General features: G+C 34.9%; 1 protein-coding gene across 4 annotated transcripts in view; it reads left to right on the top strand.

Annotated features, from left to right (window-relative positions):
• SHOC2 (SHOC2 leucine rich repeat scaffold protein) overlaps positions 1-19473 on the top strand; it is a 102520-nt gene that overhangs the window by 42273 nt on the left and 40774 nt on the right. For all 4 annotated transcript variants that reach the window (XM_059901028.1, XM_059901030.1, XM_059901027.1 and 1 more), the window contains one exon: positions 15072-16002. In XM_059901028.1, coding sequence (XP_059757011.1) covers positions 15300-16002 — 703 coding nt within the window. In that variant the 5' untranslated portion in view covers positions 15072-15299. The remainder of the gene's footprint in view (positions 1-15071; positions 16003-19473) is intronic.

Below are 19473 nucleotides of genomic sequence, written 5' to 3'. Positions count from 1 at the left end.
TTGCTGAGCATACACACAGCTCTAGCCATGCACGTAGCATTAAGCATGTACATAAGCTTCTAGATTCCCAGGAACGTGGGAGCTTTTCAAAGTTCCTATGATATCTCATTCTCGGATTTTCCTTTCAAGCTTTTTGATTAGTCTGTTTGCCCCAACTGTTGTTCACTGCCTTAAGCAGCTGTGAGGATAAAATACTCGCCTGTAATTGTTTTCAACAAACGTCTCTTGGGGAAAAGGTCTTTTGCTCTGAGTAAGTTCTGAGTCAAGTCAAATACAGATAGTGTTGCAAATGGGGTCTTTCCAGCAGCCACCAGACAGGTCAAATAGTGATAATTTGGAGGGGTTGTTGGTGAATGAAGCTTTGTATGAGCTCCAGCTTTGTTCTGTTCCGTCTGGTGTCTGCTAAGCTGAGCTGGGAATGTGGACTGTAATTTTTCAAGGCTGTCATGGATTTGGAGAGCAGGGGAAGGGACTAGGGCAAGTTAAAATGTCACAAAGCTTGTTTTTCTTACTGAGATGCTTGCTTTCTTTTTCTTTCTGTAAATGCATCCTGGGTGCAAGCTCTTGGCTAATTTTGAGAGTTCTGATAGAGTTTATTCCAACTGTTTTTGCCAGTTTTCTTGCTGTTTTTATGGAGGAGAGAATTTTCAGAGTTACTTACCATACTGTTTTATCTGATGTCACCTCCACTTGGCTTTGACATCCTGTGCTGACAGGCCTCCATGTTTGGAAGTCCTCCTACACTCCACCTCACCCAGACTTTGACTCCCCCTGCCAGACAACTCTGTGTGGATGACCTTTTCACCTTGCTTGGACTCGTAACTTTCCATGCCATGCCACCTACCCCTTAATCACCCACCCCTCCATGTAGACATGTTCCTCACCATTCTTAGATTCCAGTATCGCACACTGGTTTGTCACCACCTGTGGATGCTCTTCTCATCCCAATAAGACTCTGATTCTCCATGCTGAGCCATCTCCCTATGAGGATACCCATCCCCACCTCACTTGAACTCTAATACCTCTTGTGGGTTGCCAGTACATGTTGATACCCATCCTGTCCTGCTCAGGCTCTGATACCCTATACTGAGCTGCCCCTTGTGGGATTGTCTTTCTCATCTCACCCAGGCTCTGAAATCTAAGATGCAGTGGATCTTCTATACTTATACCCTCTTTAATCTGCTTGGGCTCTGACTCTTTCTGCTGTGGGACATTTTGATTTCTTACCTCCCATGATCACTCGGGTGGATGCCCAACTTGCTCTGCAACATTCAGTTGCTTTAGTATTGAATTGTTCAGGATGCAGAATAGACGTGCTTAATTTTTTGACACTCAACAGTGTTATTACAATTTTACTAAAGAAATAAGAAAAACACAGATCCTAAAAGGAACAAAGAGAATATATAAAAGACAAGTATACTGCTGTTGTGAAAGTTAACAAGAATTTGAAGTGTAAAGATTTACTTAGGAACTTAAAATAAAACCAGTAATGTTTTTAAAAATCATGTTATATAGTGACAGACATTCATAAGAGCTCCTCCCAGGAGGAGGAGGCTAGATACCTAGCCTAATCAGAAGAATATAAGAAAGACTTTCTGGCGAAAGTGATTCCTAGAAGTCTCAAAAGATGTTTATGGGTTCATCTGGAAAGGTGGTGCCTGGAAAAGGAACAGGTGTGAATGGGGAAGACATACAAGCAGAGGAGGAAACAGCAAGAATATAGGTATGGATACAGGAAGCAGTACCTTCTTTTCAGGAAACAGAATACTGATGAAGATAGTGTATACAGGGTATGGCCAGGGAGACTAGGGAGTAAATGTGGAGAGGAGGAAAAGATCATCCCCACAGAAGGAGTAGTCTGAACAAAGATATGGTATATGAAAGCATTTTAAGCCTACTGTGTCAATAGTATGGTAAGACTGGAATGGAGAGTGTATTAAGGGTACAAAAGGTAAACATGGAAAAGATAGATAGGAGCCTGATTATGGAGAAACCTAATGTGTGTTTATACATATGTGTAGGTATATGTATGTGTACTTATTTGTGTGTGTGTTCAGTAGGGGAGTGACTTCAAATCAGTGATTTAGCTTGAAGATGCTTAGTCTGGCATCACTGGTTGGGATGGAGAAGGGGTTGCTGTTTAGAATTTATAGTCAGGGAGATGAATTTGGAATCTTACGTAATAGCCTAGTGAAAGTTAAGAATATGGTAAGAGTTGTGGGGATTGGGCACAATAAGAACTAACAGGGAGTTTGAGATGCTTGGGAATTGATCATTCGAGGAAGCCAGAGGGAAAAGAAATAGAAAAAGCTAAAACTTGGTGTAGAGATTGGATTATTGTTTAGGATTTAAAATTAAAACTGTGAAGAGGTAATTGGTTTAAGAAATGCTGAGGTGGTCAAAGGAGAAATTAACAGCAAGCTCAGATCCAAAAGTGGGACTTGTGACCCAAGTTGTTAAGATGTTAAGAATTGATTGATTGGCAGCCCTGGAGTGTAAGAGTCTTACATTGTGAGGACACGTGGGAAAATGACTGAGCCTGAAGACAGTGAACACAAAGGAGAATGCAATACAGAACTCTAGTGGGTAGAGGGGAGAAGTGTTTGGAACTTTAGTGACTTGAGAATGGCATGAGAAAAGGCTAAGTTTATTTAAACCTTAGCCCTCATGTATAATATGGACAGTAGAGATTTGATATAATCAGTGGAAGGTTAAAAACTGAGAGGATAAACCAACATGAAGCCAGTGACTTATGATTAGAGGCTGGTTAGCACCAAAAGACTAAGAGTGTTCCATTTATGAGACTTTGTTCCCCTTACATAAAGGAAACAGCAAGCTATGGATTTCAGTATGTTGCTCCCTTTGTGTGTCAAGCAGGTTTCAGCTAAGGTTACTCACTATTTTGTTAGGTTTCCCAGAGATTTCTACTTGTTGTTATAGGATGAAAAAAATTAAGGAATATATGAATTGGAATGTTTTCATTTTAAAAAAATTGAGCATATCAGTTCATTGTAATTTAGCATTGTTCTTTTTTTCCTTCTGCATTAGTCTGCTTTGCTTACTTATTAGTACAATATGTTGCTAGTTAATTTTATCTTTTATGCATGGCATCATTAATTCAGGTGCCCAGTGAGAAGTAGATAAAAGTTTATTTAGATGATGATAGTGTCCTTTTTATGTAAAAAACACTCACTGTTTTCTCTTTCCTCACATCTCCCTTGGGGTTTTCTTGGCAGTATTTCCTTTCAGGTCCAGAGTATGGACAGAAGTTTTTGAATTCATAATTAGAATGTTTCCTTAATTCTAGGGAATAGTAATAAATGGATTAGAAATATGAGACAAAAAGTAATCTTTTCAAGTCAGTACTTGCAGGGTATAAAAGATATTTTAGGATAATTGTTTTCAATTATATGAAAAAAATTTATTAAAATTCTCTGCCTTTCTGTTTCCTCTGTTTCTGTTTTTCAGTGTTCCCCAAACAAGTTGACAAACAGCTGTGACAGAAGCAATCTTAAAATAAAAGTCTCTTAAGTTGAATAGTATATGTCATAGTATCACTCAATGAAATCCTTTGTATCTTGTTATTGTAGTGGTAACTCTTGATAGGTGTGGGAAATGACACAGTTCTATATTGTGCCTTCTATATTTTTCATTTTAGTTTTTGTTTTATTGAGGTATAAAAGGTATTTTGAAACTGATCATTTATATTTACTAAAGAGGAAGGAATTCTAAAAAATTATTATCTGGGTTTTTTCATTTGTTCTTTCATTTATGTGGTAAATGCTTAATGGGCATCTAGTATTGGCCAGGTTCTAGGCTCTGAATATACAGCTGTAAACCAAACAATCAGAAGTCCTTGCTTTCAGAGAGCTCACATTCTTGGGGGAGAGGGAGACAATAAACAAAATCAATCATTAAGTATATTTTTTGCCAAGTAGTGAGTGCTGCAAAGAAAAATAAAGCAGAGGAAGAAGAATAGGAAAGAGATATTTCTATTTTATATGTTGTAGTCAAGAATGAGATATTTAAGTAGGGAGCAAGCAATGTGGATATTTGGGAGAAAGGACTATATATAGAGAGAAAGGACTAGAGCATGAAAGGCTCTTGAAGGTCAGAGTAAGAGCCTGGGAAACCATCAGATTTTTTAAAGTAAAAGAGTGACATAATCAGGCTTAACAGTTAAATGGATCACAGTGATTGCTAAGAGAACAGTCTGTTAAGGGGGTAAAGATGGAACCTAGGAGGCCAGAAGGCTACAATCCAGGCAAGAGGTGATGAGGGCTTTTAAATGCGGAGGTAGTAAGAAGTGGTTGGATTCTTGGTAGATAGAGCAATGGTGTTTTCTGATGGATTGGATGTCAGATTGAGTGAAAGAAAAGTCAAGGAAGCCGCCACGGTTTTTGGTCTGAGCATTTGAAAGGATGCTCTTGCCATTTACTGAGATGGAGAAGAAGACTGAGGAGATGGGACACATTCAGGAGTTCAATTTAAGTCATCTTAATTTGAGATGGTTGTTACATATCCAAGTAGAGATGCCAAATAGGCAACTGGATATACAGATCTCTGGAGTTAAGGAAAAACATCCAGGTTGGAGATGGTATTTGAGCATTGAGAGCGTGTAGGTAGCATTAAAATAATGGGACTGGGTGAAATCATCTAGTCCCTACTAGAAAGTGAGTACAGACAGAGAAGAGATGTGAGTCCTGGGATTTTCTAATGTTTGGAGATTGGGAAGATGAGAAGGAACCAGCACAGGATACTGAGGAGTGCCAGTGAGGTAACAAGGGAGAGTGGTATCCTGGAAGCCAATTGTAGAGTGTTTCAAGGAGAGAAGGATGAGCAGTCTTGTTAAATGCTGTCGATAGTTTTGAGTAAGACAAGGATGAGGAACTGACTGTTAGACTTACCAGTGTGGAAATGCTGAAAGTTTTTTATTAATATGTCAAAATATAAACTCTGAAAAATATTGTCTGCTTTTATGTGAAGAGGAAAAGGAATATACTCATGTTTAGAACTAGAATTATTTGGGGCAGGAGTCCTTAGTAATAAGTTGGTTCAAAACAAATAAAATTTGTGATTTTCTGGTTCTGAGCCTACATGAAAAAAAAAGGCTGCTATAGCCTAAAATATGATCTAGCTAATAACATACGGCATTGACATTGTGTCCAAATCAGCATAACTTTTCTTAAGTTGTGAGCTCCCAGGGAACAAAAACTCTGTTTCCTCAATTCAGTTAATATAACACTTAACATGGTACCTAACTTTGTGGGAAGATACAAATAAGTGTGATTCTTGTAAATGATTTTAATAAGTTAAATTCATATGTATTTATATAGGAAAGAATTTATAATAATTTACTCAAGTAGCTGGATATAAGTGGAAATAACTTATCCATTAGATATGTATGTATGGTATAGTAGAATGCGGTAGCAGAAAGAGTCCTAGAAAGTAAAGCTTTGGTTCATTCCTGCCTCTGCCACTCATTGACTCTGTGTTGAATAAGGAATCAAAGACTTGGCTATCTAGAATCATCTGTCAGTACCTAGTTAGGTGACAAGGAAATGTTTATGTTGGCATTAAAAGGATAGTAAAGTCATCTTCTGTGCAATGATTTCTTAAAACACTTTTCTCTTTGAAATTAAGTTTAAATATCTGATTTCATTCTTTTAATATAGGTTATATAGTCTTAGTTTGTAAACTATAAATAAGTTCTGAATTTATCCATACTATCAGGGATATTCTCTCCATTTGACTTAGTCATTTAGCTCATATTTATTCAGCATCTACTATATTCCAGATACTGATACAGATGCTAACAGTGTATCTGTGAAGAAGACAGACAAGGACTCTTTATCTTATGGAAGTCTTAAGGAGTAAGACTTCTTTCAGGGGACCTCGGGGAAAAATAGAATTTTTTAACCAAGAAACACATTATCTGAGGTTATCTCTTGCTCTGTCTTCTGTAGTTTTTTGTTTCAACCAGTACTTAAGAGCAGATTCTTTCAGCATTGAAAAAGTTCTGCTCTCATTGAACTTACATGCCAGTTGGGGAGAGGGAAGAGTATAAAGACATATAAGAAACGAGTAAAATACTTTCATATAATTTAGAGGTCATTGTCATGATAATCGTAGGATATGACAAGAGTTATAAATAGTGGAAATAGGCTTATTAAGTATATGGGTAGCATGAAGCTTAGATAAAAATTACTAAATTGAGGGCTTTGTAGAGTCACCTGTGTAGTTTCATCTACTGTCCATATGTGCCTAATTGCCTGAAGTGGCTTCTGTGGGCTCAGCAGGTTTTTACAAAATCCGTGACTTTAAAGACCACCCTGCTACACCAGGCTAGCCCTGGTCTGTTCACATAGAGAGGCAAGGGTCTGGAGAGAGAGAGCAGAAGCGTGCAAGGCCTCTTGCAGTCTAAATTGGTACAAAATTGTTTTTGTCACATTCTATAGGCTAATGAAAGTTCAAAAGGCCAGCTCAGGTTGAAGGCATGGAGAAACAGCTTCTAGCACCTAAGTTTTCCCTCGGGCCTTATTTTCTGTGAAACTCAGACTATGAGATTGTCTATCACGCTACAGTTTTTTTTTTTTTTTTTTCTTTAGCCAATGTCCTTGAATATGCTTAAATTTTTTTTGGTATAAGTACTATTAAGCTAGGATTAATAAAAATAAAACAATACAACACTGTAAATCAACTATACTCCAATAAAAAATTTTTTTAAATTACATATAGTCCCATTACCTCCACAATAAAACAGTCCATTATTTTCCAATTTTCTTTTCTAATGCTTTTCCATATACATAAAACATTTTGCAGTAATTCCTCCTTGACTACTTATCATAATATATTCTGCATTTTTTTCTTTTTTAACCTAACCCCAACATGATAGTCATTACCACTACTGAATTATCTTCAAACATTTTCCTAATGGCACAATACTCCAAATTTTGAGGGATCTGACAGATTATTTTCATTTTTGTTCTATTATTGATTCTTTGTGGTTTTACTATTAATGATACTCATAAAAATTTATATATAAAGCTTTTCTGACCTCTGCTTTTCCAACATGTAGCATGATTGAATAAAAGATCACAAGAACTTGATATGAACAATCACTTAGTATAAAATGTGTTACAAAATAGTCACTAACAATAATCAGATTGTTAGTTTTATAATTTTGTGCAGTATATAAAAGAGATGAATTCTTTGATTTGTTCACTCAAAAAATATTTGTCATATGCCAGGCATCATTGTAGTCTTCTTAAATACAAATACAAATAAAATATGGAATTGACCTAAAAAAAACAAAAACAAAAACACCCTGCTTCTTCAGATACAACTGCTTGCAACTTGTGGTCTGTGGTACTTTTGCTAGTTTTATATCTTTGTGTTTCATCAAGAGCTCTTTGTCCTAAAGTTTCCCTCACTGCACTCCCACTTAAATTTTTTCTTTTTGCTTATAGTCCAGTCAGTTGAAATATGTACCTTCCCAAATCAAGTGATATCTATGAATGGGTATATTTTTTTATCTTATACTGAACAAGATTGAGAGAATCTTTTCCCAGCCAATTTGAATTGCTTATTCACTTATTTTAAAAAGTTTTGATTTTCAAAATATGCTTTTTTCAAATGTGCTTTTTAAACTTTCACTTATTTAAGAAAAGCCAGTATACTTCTTTGTAATCTACATATGGTAGATTTGTATCGTCCATTGTATTTTATTTTTTACATTTTGAAATAATTTTAGACTCATAGAATTTATAAAATTATTAGTACAGAGAGTTCTCCTGTACCCTTTACTTACTTTTCACCAATGATAACATCTTACATAACTGTAGTACAATTATCAAAACCAGGAAGTTGACGTTGGCACGATGCTGTTAATGAAATTACAGCTCTTGTTTGAGATTTCACCAGTTTTTCCATGCAGTCTTTTTTTGAGGGGTGGGTGTTCATAGTCCTATGAAATTTGATCACGTGTAGATTCTTATAACCACTAGTAACCACCACCACAAAGTACAGAACTATTTCATCACTTCAAAGAAGCTCCCACATGCTACTCCTTTATAGTCACACTCTCACCCTAGTCCTAAGCCATGATAACCACTGATTTGTTCCCATCACTGTACTTTTGTCACTTAAGAATATTGAACAGAATCAGGTAGTATGTAACCTTTTGATACTTTGTCACTAACCCCTAATGCCCTTGAGATTCACCCAAGATTTTGTGTGCAAGGATAGTTCGTTCCTTTTTATTGTTGAATAGTATTCCATTGTATGGATGTACCACAGTTTATCAGTTCACCCAGTAAAAGACGTTTGGGTTGTTTTCAGTTTGGAGGTATTACAAATAAAGCTGCTGTGAACATTTGTATACAAATTTTTGTGTGAACATAAGTTTTTATTTCCCTAGTACAAATATCTAGGGGTGCAATTGTTGGGTTGTGTGCTACAAGTGTATGTTTAACTATGAGAAACTGCCAAATTGTTTTCCATAGTGGCTCTACCGTTTTACATTCTTATCAGTTTCTCCACATTTTCATCAGCACTTGGTAACATCTGTATTTTTAAATTTAGCTCTTCTAATAGGTGTGTAGTTATATTTGCATTTTTCTAATGGCTAATGATGTCCAACATCTTTACATGTGCTTATTTGTTATTTTTATCTTTGGTGGAGTGTCTCTGCAAGTCTTTTGCCCTTTTTCTAATTGGATTGATTGTTTTCTTACTGATTAAAGGTGTCCTTTATGTATTCTTGGTACATTTTCTCCCAGGCTGTAGCCTGTCTTTTCGTTCTCTTAACTGAGTCATACACAGTGCAAAAGTTTTTAATTTTGATTAAGTCCCGTTTATCAATTTTTTCCCTTTAATGTTTGTGCTTTTGCTGTCTTATCTAATTAATTCCTTGCCTAACCATAGGTTATAAAGAGTTTCTCCTATGTTTTCTTCTAAAAGTTCTATAGTTTTTTTTTTCACATTTAGATCTTTGATCCATTTTGAGTTAACTTTTTTATAAGGTATGAGATTTAGGTCAAAGGTGTTTTTCTTGCTTATAGAGGTCCAGTTATTCCAACAGCATTTGTTGAGAGGCTGTTCTCCTCCATTGAGTTGCTTTTGCATGTTTGTCAAAAATCAACTGGACGTTGCGAAATGCTGGCGAAGATGTGGAGCAACAATGCTGGTGGGAATGCAAAATGGTATAGCTACTTTGGAAGGCAGTTTGGTAGTTTCTTACAAGACTAAACATACTCTTATGATACAACCCAGCAATCACTCTCCTTGGTATTTACCCAAATGAGTTGAAAGTTTATGTCTGAACAAAAACCTGCACAAGAATGTTTATAACAGCTTTATTAATAATTGCCAAAACTTGGAAGCAACCAAGATGATCTTCAGTAGGTGAATAGATAAATAAATTATGGGACATCCAGACAATGGAATATTGTGTAGCAGTAAAAAGCTATCCAGACCCAAAAAGAAATGGAGGAAACTTAAATGAAGGTCATTTTTTATTTCTTTCATCAGTGTTTTATAGTTTTAAGCACACATATTCCATATTATATATATACCTAAGTATTTAATTTTTTGGAGTGATTGCAAATGGTATTAATTTTGGTTTCCACTTGTTTGTTTCTAACAAAGAGAAATATGATTGATTTTTGTGTGTTGACCTTGTTTCCTTTGACCACGCTAAACTCTCTTATTAGTTCTATGAGTTTTTTTGAGAATCCCTACAGTGTTCTACATAGATAATCATTTCATCTCCAAACAGGGACAGTTTTATTTCTTCCTTTGTAATCTGTATCCTGTTTCTTTTTCTTGCCTTATTGCACTGGTTAGTATTTTAAGTACTGTGTTCAACAGGAGTAGTAAAAGCTGTATTGATTTGTTTATATGTCATTGAAGATTTTTGCATCTCTGTTTCTGAGGGCTGTTGGCCTGTAGCTTGCTTGCTTGCTTTTTTTTTTTTTCCTTATTGTTGTATTGTCTTTATCTGGTTTTGGTATCAGGATAATGCTGGCTTCATAAAATGAGTACTTCCTGGAAGAGACCATGTAGAATTGGTGTTATTTCTTTTTTAAACCTTTGTTAGAATTCTCCAGTGAAATCATTTGTGCCTAGCAATTTCCTTTTTGGAAAGTTTTAAACTATTAATTCAATTTCTTTAGCAATTATAGATAGGACTATTTAGATGATCTGTTTAATCTTCTTTTTTTTAAACATAAATTTATTTATTTAATTTATTTTTGACTGTGTTGGGTCTTTGTTGCTGTGTGTGGGCTTTCTCCAGTTGCAGCGAGCGGGGGCTACTCATTGCGGTGGCTTCTCTTGTTGCGGAGCACGATCTCTAGGTGTGTGGGCTCAGTAGTTGTGGCACATGGGCTCTAGAGCGCAGGCTCAGTATTTGTGGCTCACAGGCTTAGTTGCTCTGCGGCATGTGGGATCTTCCCAGACCAGGGCTCGAACCCGTGTTCCCTGCATTGGCAGGCGGACCCACAACCACTGCACCACCAGGGAAGTCCCGATCTGTTTAATCTTGGGTGAGTTTTGGTAATTTGTGGTTATCAAGGATTTGTTCTCTTATTATTCTTTTAATGTCTGTGGAGTATTTAACTATATTCTCTGTTTCATTCCTGATAATTGGTAATTTGTGTTCTCTCTTTTTTTTTTCTTTGTCAAAGTTGCCAGATGTTTATCAATTCTGTTGATCTTTTTAAAGAATCAGCTTTTGGTTTTATTGATTTTTCTTTATTGCTTTTCAGTTTTCAGTTTCATGGATTTCTTTTCTATATTGTATTTTCCTTCTGCTTGCTTCGTGTTCTTTTTGCCCTTCCTTTTCAAGTTTCTTGATGTGGGAACTTAGATTATTGGTCTGCAGTTTTTCTTCTTTTCTAATGTAATCTAATATAATCATTCAGTAATATGTATTTCCCTTTAAGCACCACTTAAGCTACATCTCATAAATTCTGGTATAGTTTTATTTTTATTCAGCTCAATATATAGTTTAATTTTCCTTGTTACTTTTTTTGACCCACAGATTATTTAGAAGTATGTTGTTTAATTTTCAAGTGTTTGGAGATTTTTGTTATCTTCCTATTAGTGATTTCTAGTTTAATTCCATTATAGTAAGAGAACATACTTTGTATGATTTCAGTTCTTTTAAATTTAAGATTTTTTATGATCTAAGATATAGTCTATCTTGGTGAATGTTGCATATGCCTTGAAAAGAGTATGTATTCTACTTTATCAAATGGAGTATTCTGCAAATGTCAATTAAATCCATTTGGTTTATGGTATTTGTTATCTTATATCCTTGCTAACTTTCTGTACTGTAGTTTGTCCATTGCTGAGAAGGGTTTTGAAATCCGTAGTTGTGGATTTGTGGATTTTTCTTAGTTCTATCAATTTTTACTATGTCTTTTGAAGCTCTGTTCTTTGGTGCATACACACTTAGGAAATGTTTTACCTTATTGGAGAAATGACCATTTTCTTTATGTAATCTAATCTCCCTCTTTGTCCCAGGTAGTTTTCTTTGCTCTGAATTTTATTTTGCTATTAATACATCCACCCAAACTTTCCTTGATGAGCGTTTGCATGGTATACCTTTTTCTATACTTTTAACCCTCCCCCTTTGTTATTAAATTTGAATTGAGTTTCTTGTAGACGGTATATAGTTGGGTCATGTTTTTAAAAACTCATTCTGACAAATTCTGTCTTCTAATTGGTGTGTTGAGAATGTTTACGTTTAATGTAATTATTGCTACGTTTGGATTTAAATGTGCCAGTTCATAATTTTCTTTTGTGCCCTCTGTTTTTCTTTTTTCTCTTTTTTCTCTTTTCCTGTCTTAACTCTCGGTTACTTGAACAAAGATTTCATTTTAATTTATCTGTAGTGTTTTTGAGTATACTTCTTTCTATATTTTTTCTTGTGATTGTTCTAGGAAATACAACATACATTCTTAAGTTATCATAGTCTACTAGTATCAACATTTTAGCACTTCAAATACAGTGTAGTAATCTTAGCATCACTCAGGTCCTTTCACTCTCATTCCCTTGTCATATACTTGTCTCAGTACCTCTATATACATTGACAACCACCTCAGAGATATATTCTTTGCTTTCAGCAGTCAAACATAATTTACAAAACTGAAGAGGAAAAGAATTGCCAGTTATATTAATCCATATTATTACTCTTTCCATAGATCTTTCTTCATTCCCGATGTTCTAATTTTCATTCTGTTTCCTTTCTTGTATGAAGGCTTTCCTTTGACAATTCTTTTAGAGCAAATCTGCTGGCATCAGATTCTCTTTGTTTTCCTTCATCTCAAAATGTCATTATATTTCCTTCATTCCTGAAGAATGCTTATGCTGAATGAAGAAGTCTTGGTTGACTTCTTTTTTTTTCAACACTGGAAAAATATCACTTCCTTAAGGCCTGTTTGATTTCTCATGAGAAATCCATTGTCATTCAAATCATTGTTCCCCTATAGGTTTATGTTGTTTTCTGGCTGCCTTAGTTTTCAGAAATTTGATTATCATATTCTGGGAATGAATTTCTTTGGGTTTTTCCTGTTTGGGATTTGCTCAGCTTTTTGTCTCTATAAGTCCACCCCCGCCTCCAATTTCAGAAGTTTCAGCCATTGTCTCTTTAAATAATTTTTCAGCCCCTATATCCATTCTTCTCTCTTTCTGGGATTCTGAAGAAACAAATATTAGACGTTTTGTTTCTGTCCCACAGCTCACTGAGGATCTTTTGAGTTTTTAAAATCTATTTTCTTTCTGCTGTTCAGATTGGATCATTTCTACTGATCTTTCTTCAAATTCACTGAAGTTTCAATAATCTCCATTATCCTATTGAGCCCCTCCAGTGAGTTTTAAAATTTTATTTATTATATTATTTGGCTCTAAAATTTTCATTTGATTCTCGATTTACCTTTTATTTCTTTGTTGAGACTTTATAGTTATTTGTATGTTTTCAGAGTATATGTAGTTGTTGGAGCATTTTTTTTTGGTTTTGTTTTTTTGAGAGCTGTTTTAGAATCCTTGTCAGATAATTCCAACATCTGTCATCTCATTGTTGGTGTCTGTTGATTGTCTTTTCCCGTTCAAGTTGATATTTTCCTAGTTCTTGGTATGATGAGTAATTTTGGATTACATCCTGGACATTTTGAGACTTATAAAATTTTGATTTCTTTTTAAGTCTTCTATTTAGCAGTCAACCTGTTTTGTTTCAGAATACATGCCCTAACCCATTTTTGTGGTTTTTGGTTCCAATATAGTTTTCAAAGTCTTTTTAGGGGTATTCTGGTCTGCCCTGTTTGTATGCCACCCCAAGGCCAATCTGAAAAATAGGTGATATTCCACACTACAGTTCAGTTCTCAAAGCATTTGTTGTTTTGATTCTGGTTGGTTTCATGCTGAGCTTCTAGGGAGTGTGCTTGGGAATACACAGATTGAAAGAATCCCTTTCTCCAGCTCCCTCCTCTCCATAAGGAGTGGTGTGCTGCCTCTTTGCTAACATTTGCTTAGTGCACGGCAGGGGATGATCCACAGGATTCTTCCTCATGGTACAGCTTTTGCACCAGTGGGGAGGAAAAGGGCTACCACTTCTTGGCTGACATTTACTAAGTACAGGGTGGGATGGTCAACAGGGCTCTCCTCCATAGTTTCCATGGCTGCAGTGCTGATGCCAAGGGGGATGTGTACTGCTTCTCTTCAAGTTAGTGCAGAGCTGGGTGGTTGGCAGAGTTTTACTCTGCAGTCTTTGTGGCCTTAGTGTCAGTTGGGAGGGGTGGGACATGACTTCTTATGTGGTGTTCAAGTGGAATAAGGAGGGTATATTCAAGAGGGTTCCATCCTGCAGTGCTATTCTCTTCCTAGTCCTTTGACTAGAGACAGCAGACTTTTCTTGGACCTTGTTTTAGTCCATGCTTATTGGTGTTTTTGGGTTATGGGCTTCTCTACTGCCCAGGCCAGGATATATAGGAAATAAAAACAAAGCAAAACAAAAAACTCCTAGAGTACTCACCACCAACCAGGTCATCTGCAATCCAAGGTTCCTAACCAGTCTGCCTTCTTTTCTCTACCTTTCAGAATATTCTGCTAGTTGTTTCATGCATTTTGTCAGGGTTTTAAGTTGTAATTAATGTGAGGAACAAGGTAGAGTGGGCTTATTCCATCTTGTATGGAATCAGAAGTCTTGTTTATTGTAATTCAAGATTCAATATTGTAAAGCTTTCACATCTGCATTTAAGGTAAGACTAAGGAATATATTTCGTATATATGGCCTATTGATGTGTTTTTTTAAGTAAATAATTATTAAATGTGATAATCGTCATTATAGTCTTATACCAAGAATAGATCTTATTAGGCTAGTGCTGTCTCACTTCCATCTCACCTCATCTTTTCAATCTTTGTGGATCATTTTGGTCAGTCATGTTACCAGTGAACCTTTTCTACTTCTAAGAACCCTTAATCCTTCTCACTATCAACTAAAAAAGCTACCTTTGCAGTTCCTAGAATCTGGTAATTAGCTGCAGATAGAGCAGTTTTACCGTAGTGATTAGGAATATAGGCAATGTACCACCTACATTGGAATCTTAGCTCTGCTACTTTTCCAGGATCACAAAGGTAGTTACTAAAAATATTTCTGTGCCTCAGTTGTCCCTGTGTGTAAAATAGAGATAAGAATTTATCTCATAGAACTGTTATAATGTTTGTAAATTCCATACAATAGTGCTTGTACATAGAAAGCACTCAGACATTAGCTGCTGTTGTGATTTCTCCCACTTTTCAGCTCTTAAAAACATTTGCACTTTGGTGACTTGTATACCTATCTTACCTCTCCTGTTAGATTGTAAATTCCTTAAAGATAGAGCCCGCCTTGTTAATTTTTGTAATTTTTCAGTGGATCTTGCAAAGTAGAAGGTGTTCAATAAATATTTACTGTATCAAATCATAGGAAAATAGCAAAATTGTCAGTAAGATTGTTTTTCAGAGCCCATTTACTTAATATAAATTTATAACCTAAAGTAATATAATACTCTCTCTGTATTATATTTCAGGAATTCTAATGAATCATTGATTGACCAGCACCATTTTACCAGTTGGAATGAGTTATCAGAAATGGGCATAGTGCTTTTAGATCCAACATGTAACAGATGGCGATTACTTCTTCAAGCCAACACCTTTTTTGATTGTGTAGGATTTTTGTCTCTTCATCTTTGAATTCCAGTTTCTGTTGTTGGCAAATAAAAGGAGTTCATGTAGTTTTTGCCCAAGCTTGAGTCACCATGAGTAGTAGTTTAGGAAAAGAAAAAGACTCTAAAGAGAAAGATCCCAAAGCACCATCTGCCAAGGAAAGAGAAAAGGAGGCAAAAGCCTCTGGAGGTTTTGGGAAAGAGAGCAAAGAAAAAGAACCTAAGACCAAAGGGAAAGATGCCAAAGATGGAAAGAAGGACTCCAGTGCTGCCCAACCAGGGGTGGCATTTTCAGTTGATAATACGATCAAACGGCCAAATCCAGCACCTGGGACTAGAAAGAAATCTAGCAATGCAGAGGTGATTAAAGAGCTCAACAAATGCCGGGAAGAGAACTCAATGCGTTTGGACTTATCCAAGAGGTCTATACACATATTGCCATCATCAATCAAAGAGTTGACTCAATTAACAGAACTTTATTTATATAGCAACAAATTACAGTCCCTCCCAGCAGAAGTGGGCTGTCTAGTAAATCTCATGACACTTGCTCTAAGTGAAAATTCACTTACCAGTTTGCCTGACTCTCTCGATAACTTGAAGAAGCTGCGGATGCTTGATTTACGGCATAATAAACTAAGAGAAATTCCTTCAGTGGTGTATAGGCTGGATTCTCTTACCACTCTTTACCTTCGCTTTAATCGAATAACTACTGTGGAAAAAGACATCAAAAACCTGTCAAAACTCAGCATGCTTAGCATTCGAGAGAACAAAATCAAACAACTACCTGCTGAAATTGGTAAGAGGCCTTGGGTTACTATTATTGTTTGTAGTATTTGTTATGCTCAATAATTTTGTCCAGTGCTTTTCCATATCAGAAAATATCTGATACTTGCCTAAAAAACAGCTGGTTTCTAAGTTCTGTCTTCTTTATGGTTTACTTTAATCAGTTTTAGCGATATTAATAGTACACGGTTTGAGATTATTTTATAGACCTAGATAATTAGTTAGAATGTAGATGTAATTGGGCCTTTTTCACACAAATCTAATCTGCTTTCATTTTCATTGGAAAAAAGTAAATTTGAAGCAGAAAAAAAATTTTTGCCTAATATTTTAATTGTTACCCCCTGTTTTTAAAGTAGTTACAAGATATGATTATATAAGATGCTTTAAGACTGCATTTTCCCGTTCTCTGACATTTTCTTTTTTACCTGAAAATTGTGTGTTTAAATTCATATTATTTTTCTACCTAATTTACCACAAAAGATTGGCATATCAGAGCCTTGTGAAGAAGCAGGGTTGTAAGAAAGTTGGAAAAAAAATTTCATTTTGAAAGTACTTACATGTTCATTAAAAACAATCTAAGGATACAGAAAAGTAGAAAAGTCAGCGATAGTTAATGCCAACACTGTTAGTATTTTGGTAGATTTCATTCTTGTTTTTATATGTAAAGCTAAATTGTACTGAAAAAAGGGAACTGTTTCTAAAAGAATAGATAGTAGAATAAAAAATAGGAAATACACGTATGTAAACAAGTCAGTAAAAAGTTAGTTGTTTTGATATTTTTAATTTAAAAAAAAATTTCAGCAACTTTTGGAATGTAGTAAACTGTTGACTTACCAATTTTGAGAAATTGATAAAAGTATTATCTTTGTGGGCCCTTTTTATGTGAGTTCGGAAAATTGACATAAAAATTGATTATACAGCTTTTAAAGGGAAGTTTCCCTTTTTTGTGTGAAAGACAAATTTATTCTGAATAAAAGAGGTTAAATATATTGTTTGAGCATTGGTCTTATAGTGGGTGATGAAGGAAACTTTGTTTTTAGGCTGTGCAGCTTTGTAGAGATATAATATTCTCTGGGTGTTTTAAAAATTTTATTTAGCGTTGAGAAAGATACAGTTTAAATTTTAGGTATGATGTTCTACTATATTTAGCTCTAACCAGACACTTAATTTAATTTTGGTTTAATTAAATGTATTTAGAAAATCCACAGTCAATTTTCTCAAGCAATGTACTTGTATTTATAAAGTGTGACACACTTATGAGATACTAAAATATGCCTAGGAATTCGAATGGATATGTTCCTTTCCATGTCTTCAGATAACAATGTGGTTGTTGAATGACATTTGATTTTTGTACCAGATTCAGTCAAAATTTGACCTGTTTGTATGACTCATTGTAGAATAGAATTACAAGCTGTTGGGGAAAGAAATGCTGAATTTTTATGTAGAAATATAAAATGTTATTTCCGGTCTTTGTACTTAACTGTTGTTTTGTGCATGTGTTACACTCCATTCTAAAACGTTGGCTTTCATTCATATGAAAGTCTTTCTTTAAGGATTTTTTTTTTTTTTCGTTCTGTAGAAGATGTTATCAAATTATCTGGGAATTAAGAACATGCATTTCTTAAGCAGGAAATTATTTCATAGGACTTTAAATTTACTTCACTTTGTTCTTGAGCAGATGGTTACAACATTTTTACTAAAAAGTGAATTTATTTTTAAAAATTGGCAAATTTTATTTAATTAAGTGGTTGATTTTTGTGGCTGCCTAATCTTTGGAACTTTATTCCTAAATTTGTAATTTATAAAATAACCATTGAATTTGTTTTTTAATGAGCACCCTCCCACCATTAGTGACACTGAAGTTTTGTGTTCTTGTAATTTCTGTATTTCTATAAAAATAGTAACTTCATAAATGTCATTTATTTTATTCCGAGCAGGGCATCAGATAGAAAGTAAACTGCTTTAAAAAATAAAACAATATTTCTTATAAGGAGTTAAAATTTATAAGGTTTAACTTATATGCATGGATTTGGGACAAACATTTTAGAAGTCTGCATTATCTGTTTCCTTATAGGGAAAAAGAAAATAAAGATCTAGTTAAAATAACATAATTGTAATAATAAGAGTAGCTGTTGTTTGAGCACAATATGTCATATAACATACACTATTTTGTACATGTAACTTTACATCTAATATCTCATTAAATTCTTACAGTAATCCAATGAAATAGGTACTTCTCACCTCATTGTACTGAAAAAGGAACTGAAAACTTAGTGAGATTAGATAATTTACTAAAGATCATACAGCTAAGAAGATGGCAGAGTCAGAGTTTGAATCTAGGTCTCACTGTACTGCTCCCACTAGTCTAGACGAGTGGGTCTCATCCCATAGATTATGATTTACTGGTCTGGCAGGTCCAGGGGATCTGTATTTTTAACGAGTAAGTTGGGTTATTCCAAGTGTAGCTGCAGTTGAAAGCTATTGCAGTAGATTTATTTTTTTTGAGAGGGGACTGTGTTAACAGCTTAATTGAGATATAATTCACATACCATACGATTAATGCATTCGAAGTATACAATTCAGTGGTTTTTAGCATGTTCACAGAGTTGTTCACTATCACAAACACTTATGAGAGATTTTCATCACCCCAGAAAGAAACTCTATTCTGTTTGGCAGTCACCGCACCCCACCCATGTTTTCTCCCAACTCCTTAGCCCTAGGCAAACACTAATCTACTTTCTTTTTCTATAAATTTACCTATTCTGGACATTTCATATAAATGGAATCATAAAATACATAGTCTTTGGTGGCTAGCTTTTTTCACTTAGCATAATATTTTCAAAATTCATCCAGGTCATAGCATCTATCAGTACATCATTCCTTTTTATTGCTGAATGATATTCCACTGTATGATTATACCACATTTTATTTATCCACTCATCAGTTGTTGAACATTTGGGTTGTTTTCACTTTCTGGCTATTATGAATAAAATTGCTATGAACATTTGTGTACAAGTTTTTGTGTAGACATTTGTTTTCATTTCTCTTCAGTGTATACCTAGAAGTAGATTTACTGAGTCATATGGTAACTCTATGTTTAATCTTTTGAGGAACTACTGGACTATTTTCTTAAGTGGCTACACCATTTTACATTCCCATTAGCAGTGTATGAGGGTTCCAATTCCTCTATATCATCAACATTCTTGTGATTATCTGTCTTTTTTTATTACAGCCATTCCATGAGTGTGAAGTGGTATCTCATTGTTTTTTATTTATAGTTTCCTGATTATTATTGATTTGTTTTTAATTCTTGAAAGCTATCTTTTGTTATAAAGGAAAGACAGAAATAGTTATTTTCTGTGATGCAGATCTTGCTTTACTGCTTTTTTAATTACAAAAAAACCCCCCAAATCGTGAGCTCCTTTGAGAATGCTTACAAAATAAGACTCATGCACCAAGATCAAATAAAATGGAATTTGACATT

Source organism: Balaenoptera ricei, chromosome 16, assembly GCF_028023285.1.
Source record: "Balaenoptera ricei isolate mBalRic1 chromosome 16, mBalRic1.hap2, whole genome shotgun sequence".
Taxonomy (NCBI): Eukaryota; Metazoa; Chordata; class Mammalia; order Artiodactyla; family Balaenopteridae; genus Balaenoptera; species Balaenoptera ricei.
Note: the sequence above shows the minus strand (reverse complement) of the source record. Positions and strands in the feature narration are given on the sequence as shown.